This window comes from Geospiza fortis, unplaced genomic scaffold (genome assembly GCF_000277835.1).
Source record: "Geospiza fortis unplaced genomic scaffold, GeoFor_1.0 scaffold112, whole genome shotgun sequence".
NCBI lineage: Eukaryota > Metazoa > Chordata > Aves > Passeriformes > Thraupidae > Geospiza > Geospiza fortis.
Window position 1 is genome coordinate 370,906 of NW_005054298.1, and position 16,390 is coordinate 387,295.

General features: G+C 42.2%; 1 protein-coding gene across 1 annotated transcript in view; it reads right to left on the bottom strand.

Moving 5' to 3' along the window:
* Positions 1-412: 412 nt before the first annotated feature.
* Positions 413-16,390, bottom strand: part of KIF5C (kinesin family member 5C) — a 58,229-nt gene continuing 42,251 nt past the window's right edge. The window contains exons 17-26 of the mRNA XM_014312343.2: positions 15,908-16,025; positions 15,246-15,322; positions 14,142-14,251; positions 13,252-13,353; positions 12,618-12,678; positions 12,210-12,281; positions 11,598-11,702; positions 8,525-8,741; positions 7,456-7,569; positions 413-4,318 (exon numbers count right to left, since the gene is read on the bottom strand). Coding sequence (XP_014167818.1) covers positions 7,463-7,569; positions 8,525-8,741; positions 11,598-11,702; positions 12,210-12,281; positions 12,618-12,678; positions 13,252-13,353; positions 14,142-14,251; positions 15,246-15,322; positions 15,908-16,025 — 969 coding nt within the window. The 3' untranslated portion in view covers positions 413-4,318; positions 7,456-7,462. The remainder of the gene's footprint in view (positions 4,319-7,455; positions 7,570-8,524; positions 8,742-11,597; positions 11,703-12,209; positions 12,282-12,617; positions 12,679-13,251; positions 13,354-14,141; positions 14,252-15,245; positions 15,323-15,907; positions 16,026-16,390) is intronic.

Sequence of the window (16,390 nt, forward strand, 5' to 3'; positions counted from 1 at the left end):
TCCCTTCCAACCCAAACCAGGCTGGGATTTTATCATTTTGGGAATGACTTTCTACAGGTTCAGAAGGAAAGCTGAAATCCAGAGTGTGGACTCGGCCTGCTTTGCAGTGCGGTTCCACTGAATGGGAATCTGGGAATATCCTGAGCGGGAAGGGACCCACAGCATCAATGATCCAGCTGCTGTCCCTGCACAGACACCCCAAAATCCCACCCTGGGCATCCCTGGCAGCGCTGTCCCAACGCTCCTGGAGCCCTTGGGAATGTGCCCATTCCCTGGGGAGCCTGGGCAGTGCCAGCACCCTCTGGGGGAAGAGCCTTGCCCTGATATCCCACCCTAAACATGCCCAGCCATGCCCTCAGTGCTGTCCCTGTCACGGGGAGTGCCCTGTCCCGTGTCACACCAGGCCCACACGCAGAGTTCAGTTCAGTTTTATTTTCCACTGTAACGGATTTCGAATGATACATCATGCAGTCTGCCAGTGTATCCATCCATCTCCGACAGAACTTCAGCACGAAGATAAAAGACTTCTCTCCACGGGCTGGGGGGAGGAGAAGGGTTCAGGTCTGCTATCAAGAGTTTAATACAGTTCAGCATCATTTGATGCAATGGCAAAAAGAAAAAAAAATTTCCCCTTGTCACCAGCAAAACGTGTCCACCATTTATTTCCTTTTTTTGTTTTGTTTTTCTCTTTTTTTTTTTTCTCCTAAATTGAACACTACTGTAAAGATACATAGAGCCCAGAGAATACACATCTGCAGTACACGTTACACACTTTACAAACTAGACAGGGATAAATCTACAGCGTGCCTCAGCCCGCGGCTCCATCCCGCACAGCGGATGGCGGCTCCTGCAGGCACCGCAGGACAGAAGTCAAAGCAAGGGGAGATTCAGATTATCCTGCCCTTTTGTTTCCCTCTTTATTCCCCCGTGGAGGAGTACTTCAGTCATGGTTAGGTGAGGTATTTCTCCTCCAGCGAGGGGAATCTGGTGAGCCCTTTTCTTTCGGACCTTCATTGCCGTTATTTAAACTGTCCTTCGAGTAAAACCGTGTTCGAATTAAAATTCTTGATTTTGTTTCGTTCCAAGCCTTAGGGCAGGGTTAGATGGGATATTGGGAAGGAATCCTGTGAGGGTGGGCAGGCCCTGGCACAGGTGCCCAGAGAAGCTGTGGTTGCCCCTGGATCCTTGGAAGTGCCCAAGGCCAGGTTGGACAGGGCTTGGAGCACCTGGGATAGTGAAAGGTGTCCCTGCCCATGGCAGGGGGTAGGATCAGCTGATCCTTAAATTCCCTTCCCACCAAACCATTCCGTGATCCTATGATTTATAAAGATTTCAGACAAATGTGCATCTTAGTCCATTAGGCTTTGTACAGTGAATTTGAAAAGCTACTCAAGGCTCTGTGGGCAGGAATGGTTGTAGCAAGATTTTTTTTTTGGTGACTTATTTTTAAGTTTTCAGTATCTTCAGGATAATCCAACTCTCACCCTTGTTGAGTTTAATACAAAACTTAAAAATGCATCAGCTAAGGTCTTTCCAAGCTTAAAACTTTCCTTGCTTTCCAGAAAACAAGTCGATGAAACGAGAACTCAAGGACAAACACAAGATATTTGAACATATCAATAAGAGAAGCTCAAGTGAGCCAGAAATACTTTTCAATTACTAGCAAAAAGAACAATATGCACTTTAGTTCCATCTGAAATCCGTTTTCCATTTGGGAATGGTATTTCCACCCCAATTTGTCCCATGCATGACATTTTTAGATGTGAAATTTCATTTGCGCTGTACAAACCACAACTTTAAAAATGAGCCTGGAATAAATAGAACACAACACTCAAAGAGCAAAGAAAGGAAGATGGGGTCAGGAAACAGCAAGAGACAGGTTCTGATCTCTGCAGAGCAGATGTGTGGTTTTCCTTTCCAGATATAAAATGTGAAAGCCTTAGAAATGGTACAAAAGTTGAATATACAACACGCAGTACAAACTGAAGTTGCCTAATTAAAATAGGCTTCAAAAATAAAAATTGATACAAGCAGAGTATGTTCAACTGAGAATTCGTAATTTCCAACTATTAGATATCTCAGGTATTTAATTTTGAGGATTTTAGCCTAAGGCATCTTTGGGGCATTGCTGAAACTCCCCGTGCAGCGTTGGTGTAGAAGGGAACTTGGAGAAACTTCCATCGTTTCGCTGCTGGTGGCACTGACTGGCTGATCAGCACCAGCACGAGGAAGAGATGTCCAAGTTCACTTCTCCCTCAGGCTGCAGGGAGCTGGCAGAACTGTCCCCAAAAAATTCCTGGGGATGCCTTGAGGAATCCAGACCTTTTTGTTGTCATGAATGCTGCATTTACAATTGAGTTCCGTACCAAACTCTGAGAGACACAACAAAAAGTCTGCCTGCAGTACAAAAATCTTCGACAGCAAATAAGCTTGGGATCTCTTCATTGAACTAAAAGAAGAGGATTATTAATTCCTAGTAGAAAGCTCAGCTCTAACCAGCTGGTAAGATAGCACAGAGTAGTTCTGAGTTAGTGATTTTATTAAAGATTGCATATGGCAAGTTCACAGTTCATTCTTCTGGCAGTGCACATGCATGTAACGAAAGAAAATATAAAACTTTGGAAAATACAAAATAAATTAAATACATGCAAATCTGCAACTTCATTAAATATGTTTAGCAAAATGCTTCCCCAAAATAGTGCAACATTAAAAAAAAACCCAAATAAAAACCAAAAAAACAAAAAACAGTTAAATTAAATTCAACTTACTTTGGAACACCCTAATTTCAGTAGACAAAAATATCTAAAGTCAACTCACAATCTTCCAAAACGCTCTACGGATCTGAAGAGTTCTACACCTACACATTCAGAAATTTAAAAAAAAAATCCCAATCAATCTCAAATTAAAGAAGAGCAAACGTCTGCAAAAGAAGACCAGAGGGCTACGCTCAGCTGGAGCCTTCCTGGAATTCCAGCTTCCTGGAGCCTTCCTGGAATCCCGGCTTCCTGGAGTCCCACCTGCCCCAGGAGATGGGGAGGGAGGGAGGAGGAGGAGGAGGAGGAGGAGCAGCACGTTCTGCCTGCCAGCAGAACCTTCCCAGAGCAATTCCAGTGCCCCCTTGCTGGGAAGATGGAAATTTGCTGTCTGAGAGAGCCAGGGAAGGCTTTTCCTTCCCTCTGGACCTTCCACAGGACGAGAGGATATAGTGGCTTAAAAAGACATTCCCTTCCCCTGGAAATGTGCTCCTCACATCCCAGCAAAAAAATTCCCAAATTTGGTCTGCAAAGGACAGCTGGAGTGTACAACTCTCACCTCCTTTAGGATTTTTTTTAAGGAAGGGTTTGGGGGATTTTATTTTCCTTTGTTCTGCTGGGGACTGTTCCCTCCGGGATCTGAATTCCGGTGTGAACAGATCAGGGCTTGTCTGGGGAAAGGGGGAGGGAGGGGGCAGATGCTTGTCAGCTTTTCCAAGGCAAGATTTCCACAGCATTCTGAAATCCTTCAAAAATTCCTAGGGAACAACTCTTACAAAGATGTGGCCAAGCCATCCCACTCCAGGAAAACCCACCACTGCAGGGAGAACTACAAGGGAATAGGAGCCTAATTTTGAAACAGGTCACACAGATAAATTCATGGAACTACCAAACTTCAAATCCTACGTCTATACTAACAGATTTCTCTGCATCCCGTTTGTTCTTTACCAGGTACTGCAATAAAGGTTATTTTATACAGTCCAAAGATTTTTTTTTTTTTTTAAATCAGGATATTCGAAATGGTTCTTTGGGGAAATTTCCTTCTGAAAATGTTAAGCAGTAAAATTAAACCACATAGCAGCACATTTTCATCCCCTAAAAATATAAAATAATATGTATATTATACAGGAAATCAGTCATGACAGAGCACAATCACCTGCCTTTGATGGCACTTGGTCATTGAATAATTAATTCCTTGATGCCAGAAGTCGGGAATTACCGATGCCAACAGAGGACTCGGGAAAAAAACAAAATAAAAATCATCACTCTGAGTGGAGAAGCCCCAACCTAAGCAGCGCCAAGGGGTCGTGGAATTCGGAGTGGCAGACTCCCTATCATCCTTACAGAGGTGGGAATGTTCCAGACGCTGTACAAGGATCTGGAGGAGCTGAGCTGGACACTTCTGTACACGTGGAGATCCTACGAAGCTCGGAGTACCTGGAGCGGGGCGTCGCCGGCGGCCGTGGGAAGCGCAGGATGGACTGGACGTGGATCGGGTTGGAGAGGGGCAAAAAAGAAACTAATGTGACTTAATGACAGTCCTTAACATGCTAAGTGGAACTGACCTGCCAGAGAGAGCGAGAAAAGGAAGGGAAATTAGTGGATTTGGGGCGTTAGAGAGCAGAGCGCCCAAACGGGATGGGCAGCAAACAAGGATCTGAAATCACGGTTAAAAAATTATGGAATTTGGGTCTCACAAAATGAGCCAATTCTCCTGATGGGATTCGCTCTCTGCCACCTGCAGCCTGGAATTATGTCTCACCCAAACACTGTGGGAAACGGATTTGTAGAAAATTCTCAACCAGTATTACAGTTCACACCCTCACAATCCAAAACTCAACTATTTCCTAATTACAATATACTAGAAACGTTTCTTAGCCTATCAGCTTTTCCACACCATACTACAAATGCCTTAAAGCCAATCTAAAATTACCCCTCATGAGTCCTACTACAATACATCTTTCATAGCTCTATTTCTCCAAAATATCTAATCTTTTTTACAAAACTATCCTTTGAAACTTATTTCTAGTTCAATTTCCCTCTCAACAATGTCTGTCCTATTCCATGGTATTTCTAAGTCAACACTTCTTATCTCAAAGTTTACATACAGATACACATTATGTGAACCTTCTGTCAAGTTTTAAGAATTTTCTACAAATCCATTTCCCACAAACACTACCTAAAGGTCTAACTTTTTTCGCCCCCTTTAATTTTCTGTTTCTTTCATGGGATTTTTCTCTAGCCTCATTGGATGTGCTGAAGAGCTGGTGTGTGTTTATCTCATGTAATAAGGAGGGAAAGTAACAGCAGCAGAATTTGAAAATTATAAAATCAAAAGGATGAAAAAATACAAATTCAAACCAATCCTTCTGTTCTCTGTCTCCTGACAGAGATATTTTCCTGATCTATATACACATATATAAAATAAGTGTTTACAGAAGCACCTGAAATATTTTATATATAATATCACGATAATATTATAAAATATACTCTATAATTTTATATATGCACATTATACAAGCACATTTTATTAAAACCCACATTTCTTTCTCTTCCATCTGCTAGGTTAATCAATCATAACCACTGACCAGTCTAACAGCACAAGTGTCTTTTATCTTTATGGTGAATAATGAATGAACACAAGATAAATCTCTGCTCAGCAAATGTTGAAATAGGAACCTCAATTTTATTTCTCTGCTGTTAAATGACTATAAAAGAGAGTTTTGTTCTGGTTCCAGCAGGGTAGAACTGCCCCATTCCAAAGCACTTTCTTCAGTGCCTAGGAATGTCTCAACAATAATCAGGAAATAATCTGGATGAAGCTCTCCCTGCACTGGCAGCACCTTTACTAACACCCTTACTCAGACCCCTGGGGTTTCCATCCAAGCTCAGAATTCAGATTACTCAGATACTCCCAATTTTGGCAGGCAAATAGTTGGAATTTGCCAATAAAATTCTTAACCAAAGGACCAAAACTGAGGAGAATTTACTTTCTCCAATCACTTCCCAGCCTTCCTGGACTACACCTTCCACATTTATTTCGGGATGTGAGCAAAAAAATCTAGAAGACATTGTTGAAATATTTTCATTCCAACCTGTAGGGCTGCCATTTGGTTTCCAAATTTTTTCCTATTCTTTTCCAGAAACCCCAATTAACTTTACCCAGTTTCTCCTGAGATCTTCCATCTTCTTTTTCTCCAGCCTCATTTTCCCTGGTGCTCCTCTGCAACATGGCCTGAACCTGCTCATCTCCACAGCCCTCAAATCTAAACCTCAGCATCTGAAATACCTGGTGAGTATTTTATGCCTCCTGATTGCTTTTTCCTGACTTCCACAGTCCTGCCTTGTTATTACAAACCCATCCGGTTTGAAGTGTGATAATTTTATTAATACCTTTTATTAATACCTTTTATTAATCTACAGTTGTTCACTTGACAATTGTGGCCTGTTTGAGTCTGACTCTTCATTTCACTGCAGCTGGTAAATTAAAGGTGCATTTCTTTGAGGCAGGTGGCAGCTTTTCCCCCTCAGAGTAGCTGTTACAAGAAATGTTTAGAAATCTTTGACAAGGCCCTGTACCCCACTCTTTGCCAGGTCACAGAGGTGGGAATGCAATGAAGCAGATGGACAGAGGCACCTCACTCCTGAGGTGGAAAAGCCAATTTCAGACCAGAATGGACAAAACCACTCAGCAAAGCCTTGTCCTAATTTATCCACAGAGGAAATATTTGCTGCTGGAAGCTCATGGCAAACACAATGAGCAGGAACAATCCCCCAGCACAATAACAGCTTGAGTGTGGCGTGATGGATGCTTGGCATGCAAGCCTGACATGAAACATTCCCAAAAAAAACCACCCAAGAATGCCTCGAGGAGACCACAGACCATGAAGAGAGTTGTGAGACAGAATTAATCCTCAAGGAAGGCAAAAAGCCAGACTTGGAGGGACAAGTTTGCTGTCCCCAGGCTGCTTTTCACAGCCACTCGCTGCCATCCGGCTCTTGGCACGTCTGTGGCATAAAGTGATCATCTAAAATAATGCAGATATAAAATCTCTCCAATAAGCATTTATTTCTATTATAATATATATATATTGTATTTATAAAATCTCTCCAATGAGCATGTAAAGAAAGAAATGGGAGGATGGAGTCCATGGAACAGACTCTTGGGAATATGCCGCTCATCTTTTGCTTAGGAGAAACTCTCAAGCCCTGGCAATTAAAGTAATATATTTAGGGTTTTTTAATTTTCATGAAGAGAGTTAAGAGTGCAAAGTGTGCCAAATAGTGACACTCAAATTTGGAGATGTCTCTTGCTGCCACTGACAGCCGCTCTACCCCTATGCCAGGCTGGAATATCCTAACATGGAAACACATCCATGAAAGCAGAAGATGATGCTGGCAGAAGGAACCTCTGGATCTGTATTTTTACTACATGAGTTTCATACCTCTATGTGTGAATTTCGGTCCAGATTTACCAGAGCAGTTTTTAAAAAACTTAAAAGTGCTAAGTCATTAAAATAAAACCTCTCCTCAGCAGCTGGCAAAGCCTCTTAACAGGCATTCAATTAACGAGTATTGTAATTATCAGCAAACAACTACTAAAAACAGAAAAAAAATTACTGTGGGTCTCCTAAAAACCAAGATGAAATATAAGGGAACTGAGTGATCAGTGGGAGAGGTGAGTAAGTGACTCTGGCCTTACCTCTCGTTTATTTGGTGTTGTGGTAGTAGCTGGAGTTGGACATTCCTCCCCCTCGGATGGCGTGGACGGCCGTCGGAGAAGATGCTGGGTAGTGACCAGGGCGGATGGGCTTGGCTGCACAGGGCAAGGAGGGACCAAACAAGACATTTTAGCTTTCCCATTTTAGCTTCCCACCTCCCCTTCTCCTCCAATTGTTTCCCAACTCGGTGGTTTCTGATCCAGCTGTGCAGAACACAGCACTCCCTGCCTTGGCCAACAACAAATACACCCATTTTCCTGCTTGCAGATCCCTTTTCCTGCTAGCAGATCCTTTTTCCTGCTAGCAGAGCCCCTCCACCTTCCCATGAATTTGATCTGCAAGTATTATGGACTGTCCAACAGCAGAGAGAAGTCACTTGCTGGGCAGTGAGGCACTTTTTATGTCCAATTTACACCATTCCAGAAGATATCAATACAAAGGTTGGATGGCTCCCAACAAGAGGAAGCATTCAGGAGGTGACACTTTGTGCTGCATGATTCTCCCTCAGGATTTAATAACCCAATATTGTCATCTCCATCTAAACCGTTATCCTTTTTAATCCCAACAAATCATTCCAAGAATTGCCCCATTCCTCTGTTGTGCGCACACGTTGCATTGTGCCTCGGAGATATATCAATATCTGAAGTACAAAGGAAGATTTTTTGGAATTAAATCACATGGAGGAGTAACCAGGGGGAAAAAAGAGAAATGGACAAAGTCCAGAAAGGCAAGGAAAGAATGAAAGCAGAGAGGGAGCGTGTAGGGGGAGGAGGAGGAAGAAAGTGAGCGACTAATTTAAGGAGACAAGTTTTCAGGTCACTAGAAGGGCACACAAGACCCATTATGCCCTTTATTTACCCAGTAGAACAGCAGAGCCTCTTTAAACTCGAGGTGGGGCAAATTCCATGAAAAAGTGAGGCCTTTGAAGATTCCTGTGCAGCAGAGGAGAAGCAGCCCCTCTTGTTTTATGTTTTACTCCCTCCACTCAACCCCCAGCAACCAGCCTGAGCCTGAAGCACGTGGGCAGCCCCTTTAGCTCCATGTCCTCACCAATTTGGGCAGAGTGTGCTCTCCGGGCCATGTTTTTGGCTCTCACGGCCTCCTTAATGCGATCCACCTCCTGCTGGTAGCGCTTGCGGTCGCGCATGGCGTTCTCCTTGGCCTCCTTCAGTGCACTCTCCAGGGCCTTAACTCTCTCTGCCGTAGCTCGAAGGCGTTTCTCCAGCTTAGGAAGCTCGCAACGAAGATCTGCATTATCACGTACCAGCTGTGGGGAAAGCCACGCAAAGTTAGAGGAGGTAAGAAGAAAGGGGTGAAAATCTCCTCAGAGAAATGGCGGGAGAAGTCGCCTCACAGAGGGAAAACGCCATCGTGCTCTCCATGGCTCATGTGCTAAAATTAAACAGGTTTCTTCCAGAAGTTAATGTGAAAAGCTTAGGTTAAAGAGAAATTTAGGATATCATGAATTGGAATGGACCCACAAGGTCTAAAGAAAGCAGTAAAAATCTCTTCAGAAAAATGGCGGGAGAAGTCCCCTCACGAGGAGAGAGGAAATGCCACTAGTTGCTCTACACTCCTTGTGTACTAAAATTAAACAGATTTCTCCCAGAAATTTATGTGAAAAGCTTAGGTTAAAGAGAAATTTAGAATGTCCTGAGCTGGAATGGACCCACAAGGTCAAAAGAAAGTGGCAAAAATCTCCTCAGAGAAATGGCGGGAAAAGTCACCTCACGAGGAGAGAGAAAACATCACCAGTTGCTCTCCATAGGTCATGTACTAAAATTAAACAGGTTTCTTCCAGAAATTAACTGAAAAGCTTAGGTTAAAGAGAAATATGGAATATCGTGAATTGGAATGGACCCACAAGGTCAAAAGAAACTGGCAAAAGTCTCCTCGGAGAAATGGCAGGAAAAGTCACCTCACGAGGAGAGAGAAAACATCACCATGCTCTCCGTAAGTAATGTACTAAAATTAAACTGATTTATTCCAAAAATTAATGTGAAAAGCTTAGGTTAAAGAGAAATTTAGAATGTCCTGAGCTGGAATGGACCCACAAGGTCAAAAGAAATTGGCAAAAATCTCCTCAGAGAAATGGTGGGAAAAGTCGCCTCACGAGGAGAGAGAAAATGTTACCAGTTGCTCTCCAGACCTTGAGTACTAAAGTTAAACTGATTTTTTCCATAAATTAATGTAAAAATCTTAGTTTCTCTACACATCCAAAACTGCAGCAGAAACTCTACATTGCCTCAGAACACAGAAATCTCCAGGATTGTGCAAATCCTGGTCACCTCATTATTTTAAAATAATAATGCCTGAATATGTCTTACAGACATCACCAGGCATCACCCCAAATTCATCATTTCCAGTGGTTCTGATGTGTTCACCTGTGTGTTCCCTACTCAGCCATGTGGGAGAACTGGGAACTTCACTAAGAAATCACTTTTAGGCCTGTAACTACAAATATAATGATTGTATGCAACTTTGAATTGGTGCACTTCCGAGGCCCTACATGAACCTGAGCAAGGTCTATCAATTATACAAATCACATCTGCCCTCTCATGCAGCAACAGCCAAGAGAGGATTGATTTTTAATAAACACAAAACTGATGCAAACAGGCAGAAAATCCAGCCCAATTTCTACTGAACAGATTACACCACTGCTGGAAGTCAACAGAAATCCGCTCCAAAGGAGTGACTCTCCCTCTTCTGGAGAGAAAAGTGGATTAACAACCACATTAATAATACAGCAAAGCAACAGCATGTCCTGACATTCACACGTTGTTTAACAATCAGAGCATTTGACACCTGCTGGGTCAGGCCTAGTGCTGGAGAAAAACACAAACCAGCTAAAAAAAACATTGTCACAATGTGCTTTTTCTGCAAGTGCTGAACCCTTGTTGTGTGAAGCAGTTATGATATAAAATCCAAACAGGATGGTATCAAGTCCAATGTCACTTTTCTCTGCAAGTTTCCTACAAGATGTGGATCCCAAGTTGATTTTGAGTAAATACACGCTAATGAGAGCTATAAAAATCCACATTTGAAACCCAGCAGATGCATGAAACTAGTGAAAAAAAAAGGCAAAATGGTAAAAGAAAAACCACTCAGAACATGTCCCAGTTTCCACATTTAGAAAGTAGGTCTTGAAACCATCTGTTCCCCGGGAATCTGAAAACCCCAAACCTTAGCAGACACTTATCACAGTCCAGCACTTCCTGCTCTTTGAGCACTTCCACAGGAGTAATTAAAGCAAATCTGGGAGTGTGGGTCACTAATACAGCTCAGGAGAGTGCAGTGCACAGAGTTATGCCACTGCTCAAAAAAGAAACCAAAACAGCTTTAGTGCTTTGTGGTGTGCACCTGAATGGGGGCACACAGCTCCAGCATAGTGGGAGAGGAGATTTTAGGGAGAAATTCTTCCTGTGAAGGTGGGGAGGCCCTGGCACAGGTGCCCAGAGAAGCTGTGGCTGCCCTGGATCCCTGGCAGTGCCCAAGGCCAGGCTGGACAGGGCTTGGAGCACCCTGGGATAGAGGAAGCTGTGGGACATGGCAGGGATGGGACTGGATGGGCTTTAATTCCACATCTGGGATTGTATGAAACTGGAATTCCACGAAGGAAGGAGGACACACAAATGGACAGGCCCAGAAATTACCAACCTCACCACCCCAGGGAGGCACCAGCCCTTCAGCTGCACAGAAAACCCCAATTCCATTGTTTTCATTGAAAACTCTGCTGGTTGAATCCACTCCAACCACCTCCAAGGTGCCTCTGAGCAGCTTCAGGCCCAGGAGTCAAACTGGGGATGCACAATCCATCCAGAAAACAGCTATTTTTATGTATTTCCTAGTGCCAAAACAGATCTATTTTCACAGAAAACAAAAAAATCCTGATTTACCACATTCCTAGAAGTACAGAGAGTGGGAAGAGCAGCTCTAACTCCCAATTCCAAGGAGTTTAGTGGGTACATTTTCCTCAGACAGCACAGGTTACCTTCCAAAATTACTCTTGTAAATATTCAAAAAATGCAAGTTTTGATGGAGGAAGGGAAGGAGGGGAAAGGAGGGGAAAAGAAAGAGGGGTAAGGAAAGAGGGGAAAGGAAAGAAGGGAAAGGGAGCCTTTACCTGTTTGTGAACCTTTGTAAGTTGTTCCAAGTTGTTCTCAAGAAAGGAAATTTTCTGCTTCTGCGCAGCACTTCCACCTCCATCATCACTATCCAGTTCAACACTCTGCACACAAAATTGCAGCACTCAGCAAGGCCAGGCACAAACTCAAGGGGAAGCTCAGCTCTTTGGCAAATCTGAGCTCCCCAAAGGCAGAAAAGTCTTACTGAGCCCCAAATTTAAGAGAAATTATTTTAACTCTTTGTTTGATTTTTACAAATCGCATTTCCCCTTAGACAAAAAAACCAAGCTATTTTTACTGAATAATTATGGGGGAATCCTGAATAGGAAAACCAAGTTATACTAAATAATTTCTAAAGCTCATCATCTTTGAGAATTTTGTAGCTGAACTGCACTGGATAAATTCACTTCCCTCACCCACCAACATTTTCCTTATCAAATTAGGACCAAATAAAAGCTGATAGACATCAGAACAGTTTAAATCTTGTTTCTCACTGCTACTAAAGAAAACATTATCCCATTCTGTAAATGTATGCACTAAAGGCTTCCAGCAAATCACAAGAATATTTCACATAAAGGAGAAGATTTGGGTTTAAAAGAGCAGAGTTTTACTTTTTTAACACGGGTGGTAAGATCCTGGACAAACAGCTTGCGCAGATTGTGAAGAGTCTGAAGCTCCCTTGCCTGGAATAAAAATAACAAAACAATAATTTTTAGAAAAGCACAAATGACAAGGACATAGTAGATGCTCAGGTGTAAAAGTTCTCCTTGCATTTGAGTTGGTAAAAGGAGAAAAGAACTCTGGATTTTCTCTCTAGGAATCACTCTGAATGCACAAAATAAACCCCATCCAGCCCCAAAACCACATTGATGAGAACAATTTCTCCAAAACCGGTAAAAACAACATTTTTAAATTTTAATTTAGGTAGTTCAAAGCTGTTTACTCAAAAATTAAAATATGTATCACCAGGGTATACAGATATAGGAGGAAAAGCTGAATAAAGTGTAATTAAGACCTACCACTGTTTCCTCCAGCCCTTTAAGGTCTTCTCTTGCTTGTTCCCTTTTATCATTAAGGAGTCTGGAAAGATCACAACATGGAACCCAAATCAATCCAAATGAACAGAGGAGAATCAACAGCATCCAGCTGGAGCTGCACATCTGCAGGTGGCAGCAAATTGCACATCTCTAATTATGTTTTTGATTGCCCCAAATATCCAATTTTGTCACCTGGAAGGGCTGAGTCACCACCTCCATCTTTGTGTCCACACATGGGATTTTCCTCTCTCATTTCCAGGAAAGGCTTTTTACTCAAACATCTGGTTTAAAACTCCTCAAAAATCAACAAACCCCACCACAAATTCCCAACTTCTTTCATGCTTGTTTTGCTGTGTATTAAGGAATGAGAGATTTAAGACTTGCTGGGATATTTTATAAAGTCAGAGCTCTAATGAACTCTTTTTGGTAGTTATCAAAGCCACTATTGAAATGCCTGGGGTATAAAAATAGAGTAATTGGTAATTATTTATTAGTAGCTCCTTCTGGCTTTGCTACTGAAATTACATTTTCAGTGTGAATTTTCCAACACAAATCCCTCTCCCTAGCATGTTTTCCACACATGAAGGGGTTCAGGGATACCAAACTCTGCACTTACATGAGCTTTTCCAGTTTCATTTCTCTTTCCTGGTCCTCAATTTTTAATTTATCATAATCAGCACTCAGCTTCTCCTGTTCCAGCTGCAGCTTCTGGTTCATGCTGGAAATGTGAAAGGAAAAGTCAGCCCAGCTCAGGAGGAAGGGAGGGAAAATCTCCACGAACAAAATGGGATTGGGCAGAGCAAAAGTAAAGCTGTAACTCTTTACTGAAAAACTCTGGAAGAAATGAAGCATAAAGAACCTGGAGGACATTATTTTAAAATATTGGAGGGCTAAATTTAGTGGTTTGTTTTGTTTGCCTTAAAGGGGACCCAAATTGTTGTTGCTTTTTTCCTCATTTCCCTACCATTAATCTTTGGCCATAAACAATAAATATGATAAAAGAATGCCTAGATTTTAGGAAAAAAAACCACAGGAGCAAACCATAACAGAGTCACATTAGTGTGCGAGGAAAAAATATAAAAATGTGTGAAAATGGGAGCTGTTGGAGTCAGCCAGACTCTCAGAAGGTCTGGGGCAGGACTGGCTGCTGTGAGAATCTCAAACCCTTCCTGGGGACGTGGTTCAGTGGTGGCTGAACTCGATGACATTAAAGGATTTTCCAACCCAAATGATTCCGTGATGCTTTAAAACCTGCTCTCCTCCAAGCTCCTCTCACCTCCTGACCTGCAGGTGCAACATCACCCTTTTTTATAAACTCCCTATGATTTTATGGCCTTGTTAAAGCTCCCCAATAAAGAATTAGGCACTGTAATCCACCCTACAAAATAATTACAGGGTTGGCTGCTGCGTGTAAGGGCAGAACATGCAAAGAAACATCAATCAAACCTAACAAAAGCAAGCCCAAAGCATCCCAGGACAGAGGAGGGGTGGAGAGGGTGAACTTACTCCCTGATTTCATCGATTATTTTCTGCTTCTCTTCGATCTCATCCCTCAGCCTGGACAGCTGCTTCTGGTGGGCTTCCCTGTGGCTCTCCATCTGCTGCTCCAGAGCCTTCTGCAGACACAGAGTGGGAATCAGAGCAGCCCAGGGACACACAGCTCCCTCTAACCCAGCCTCTGGATTTGAGGGGAAACACCAAATCCACTCAGGAATCTGCCTGCCATTTCCTTCTGTCATCACAAAAATCTGGGCCTGCTCATCCAGCCTTTAAATTCCGTTTTTAGCAAGAGATGTACGACAATTTTGACTCATTTTCTTGCAAAAAGTACCCCATGAAAACCCAGGGCTTGGCCACAAAACCACTGATTTTATACCAATCCTCTCTTATTTCCTCTGTTTATTCACCCAGGAAATACTTGTACAGCTCCACCTGTGACAGAAATGAAACCCAAACCTCTGAGAATTGTTTATCCACAGCCCTGCTATTGAAATTATTATTTAAATTTAAACTCCAGGAGCAAACATGCCTCAAGCAACAGGAAAAACTCAATTTATGTCTTTAGACTGCTGACGCAAACTTTGCTTTTTTCCTTGGAGCTGTGAGGTACAAGCACTTTAATCACAACTGCTTTCATCACTTTACAACTGCTTTCATCACTTAAAATTTTTGTGATGGAGGGAAAAGTTCTGCAGCTGGCAAAGCTCTATCGCTGTCCTTGTAAAACTGTATTTTTCCTTGTCTGCAATGTGCAGCCGCATCAGAACAACTGATTATTGCAAACATTTCCTGGCATTCCAAAGGAAAAAGACCAGAAAACGGGTTTATATACTTTATTATTATTTCCAGGAGGTAATCAGAATCCCAGCAGAACTTTGGGGAAGCAGCCTCTTTTAAAATCAAATTTATAAGTACCTAAATGATATTAAGCCCAGCAGCCTCATCACTACTGAGCAAACTGACTTCCAGCAGAGCTCCAGCAGCAAAAAGTTAGTGTAACACAGAGGTGAATCAATGTAATTTTTACTATGTGAACAGGAAGACAAAATTACACCCCAATGAACAATCTCACCAAGAAATTCCTTCAAAATTCCCACTGTGCCAAACTACCTTCATCTCCTCTGCATCCTGGAGTCGTGTCAGGTGCTCCTTCTCCTTGTCCTTGAAGCTGACTTCGTGCATTTTTTCTGTTTAAAGGTGGAAACAGTTTTAGTTTTAATTTTATATTTTAGATTTAAAAATAAATTTAATTTATTCCAGGAGATGGAATGAAGATTCTGTTCTAACAATGCAGGAGATGATAAAATAATTTAAAAAAATAAAAAGTCTTGTCCCCACCTGCTGCTTCCTCAGAGAGGGAAAATCCGTTGTGCAGAAATCCAGAATGATTTTTTTTTTAAGGTTATAAATTGATATAACCCAGGAGCTTAGCAAAGCTACAAGAGCTCCTTTTGATACCTACACATTTTCCACATTAAACTGGAAGGGGAAAGCCAAGCTAGCCTTAAAAATGAAGTCAGCTGGGAAAGACACAACTTGTGCACATCTGAGGGAAGCAGCTTTGCTTGGAACGAGGCAGGGATGTCGCAGAGGGACAACTGAAATTTAGATAAATCCTTATTTTACAGAAATTCAGCATTTTACAGAATATTCAGCAAGACTGATTGGTGCCATTTGGTAAAGGATCTGTGTGTGGGTTTTATAGTTTTTCACATCACTAAGACACAAAACTGAGTGTCCCAAGAGAGGAATGACGAGACCCAGAGCTGTACCTTGAGCGCGTAACTTGGCCAGCTCCTCGTTGAGGGAGTCCTGGGACTCCTCCAGCTGCCTCCTCTTCTGCTCCATGTTCTGCATGTAGTCTGTCAGGGATTTGATCTTGGCTTCGTGCTTCAAAGACAAGGAGCAGCAGTGAGAGGGGAGGAGCGCAGCCCTGCCCTGGGACTTCAGGGACAACTGGCCCGTGGAAGGGAGAGGGAACAGGGAATTTCCACACCCAGAGGGGATGGCTGGGACAACTCACAGCAGAATGGCTGGGAAGGAGCTAACAGAGAGTCTATACCATACTATACTATACCATACCATATCATACTATAACATAATATAGTATATATATTATACTATAATATACTATAGTATACTATAATATAATATAGTATGCTATACTATATACTATAATATACTATACAACACTATACTATAATAATATAATAATAATATATAATGTAATATAATATAATATAATGTAATGTAAT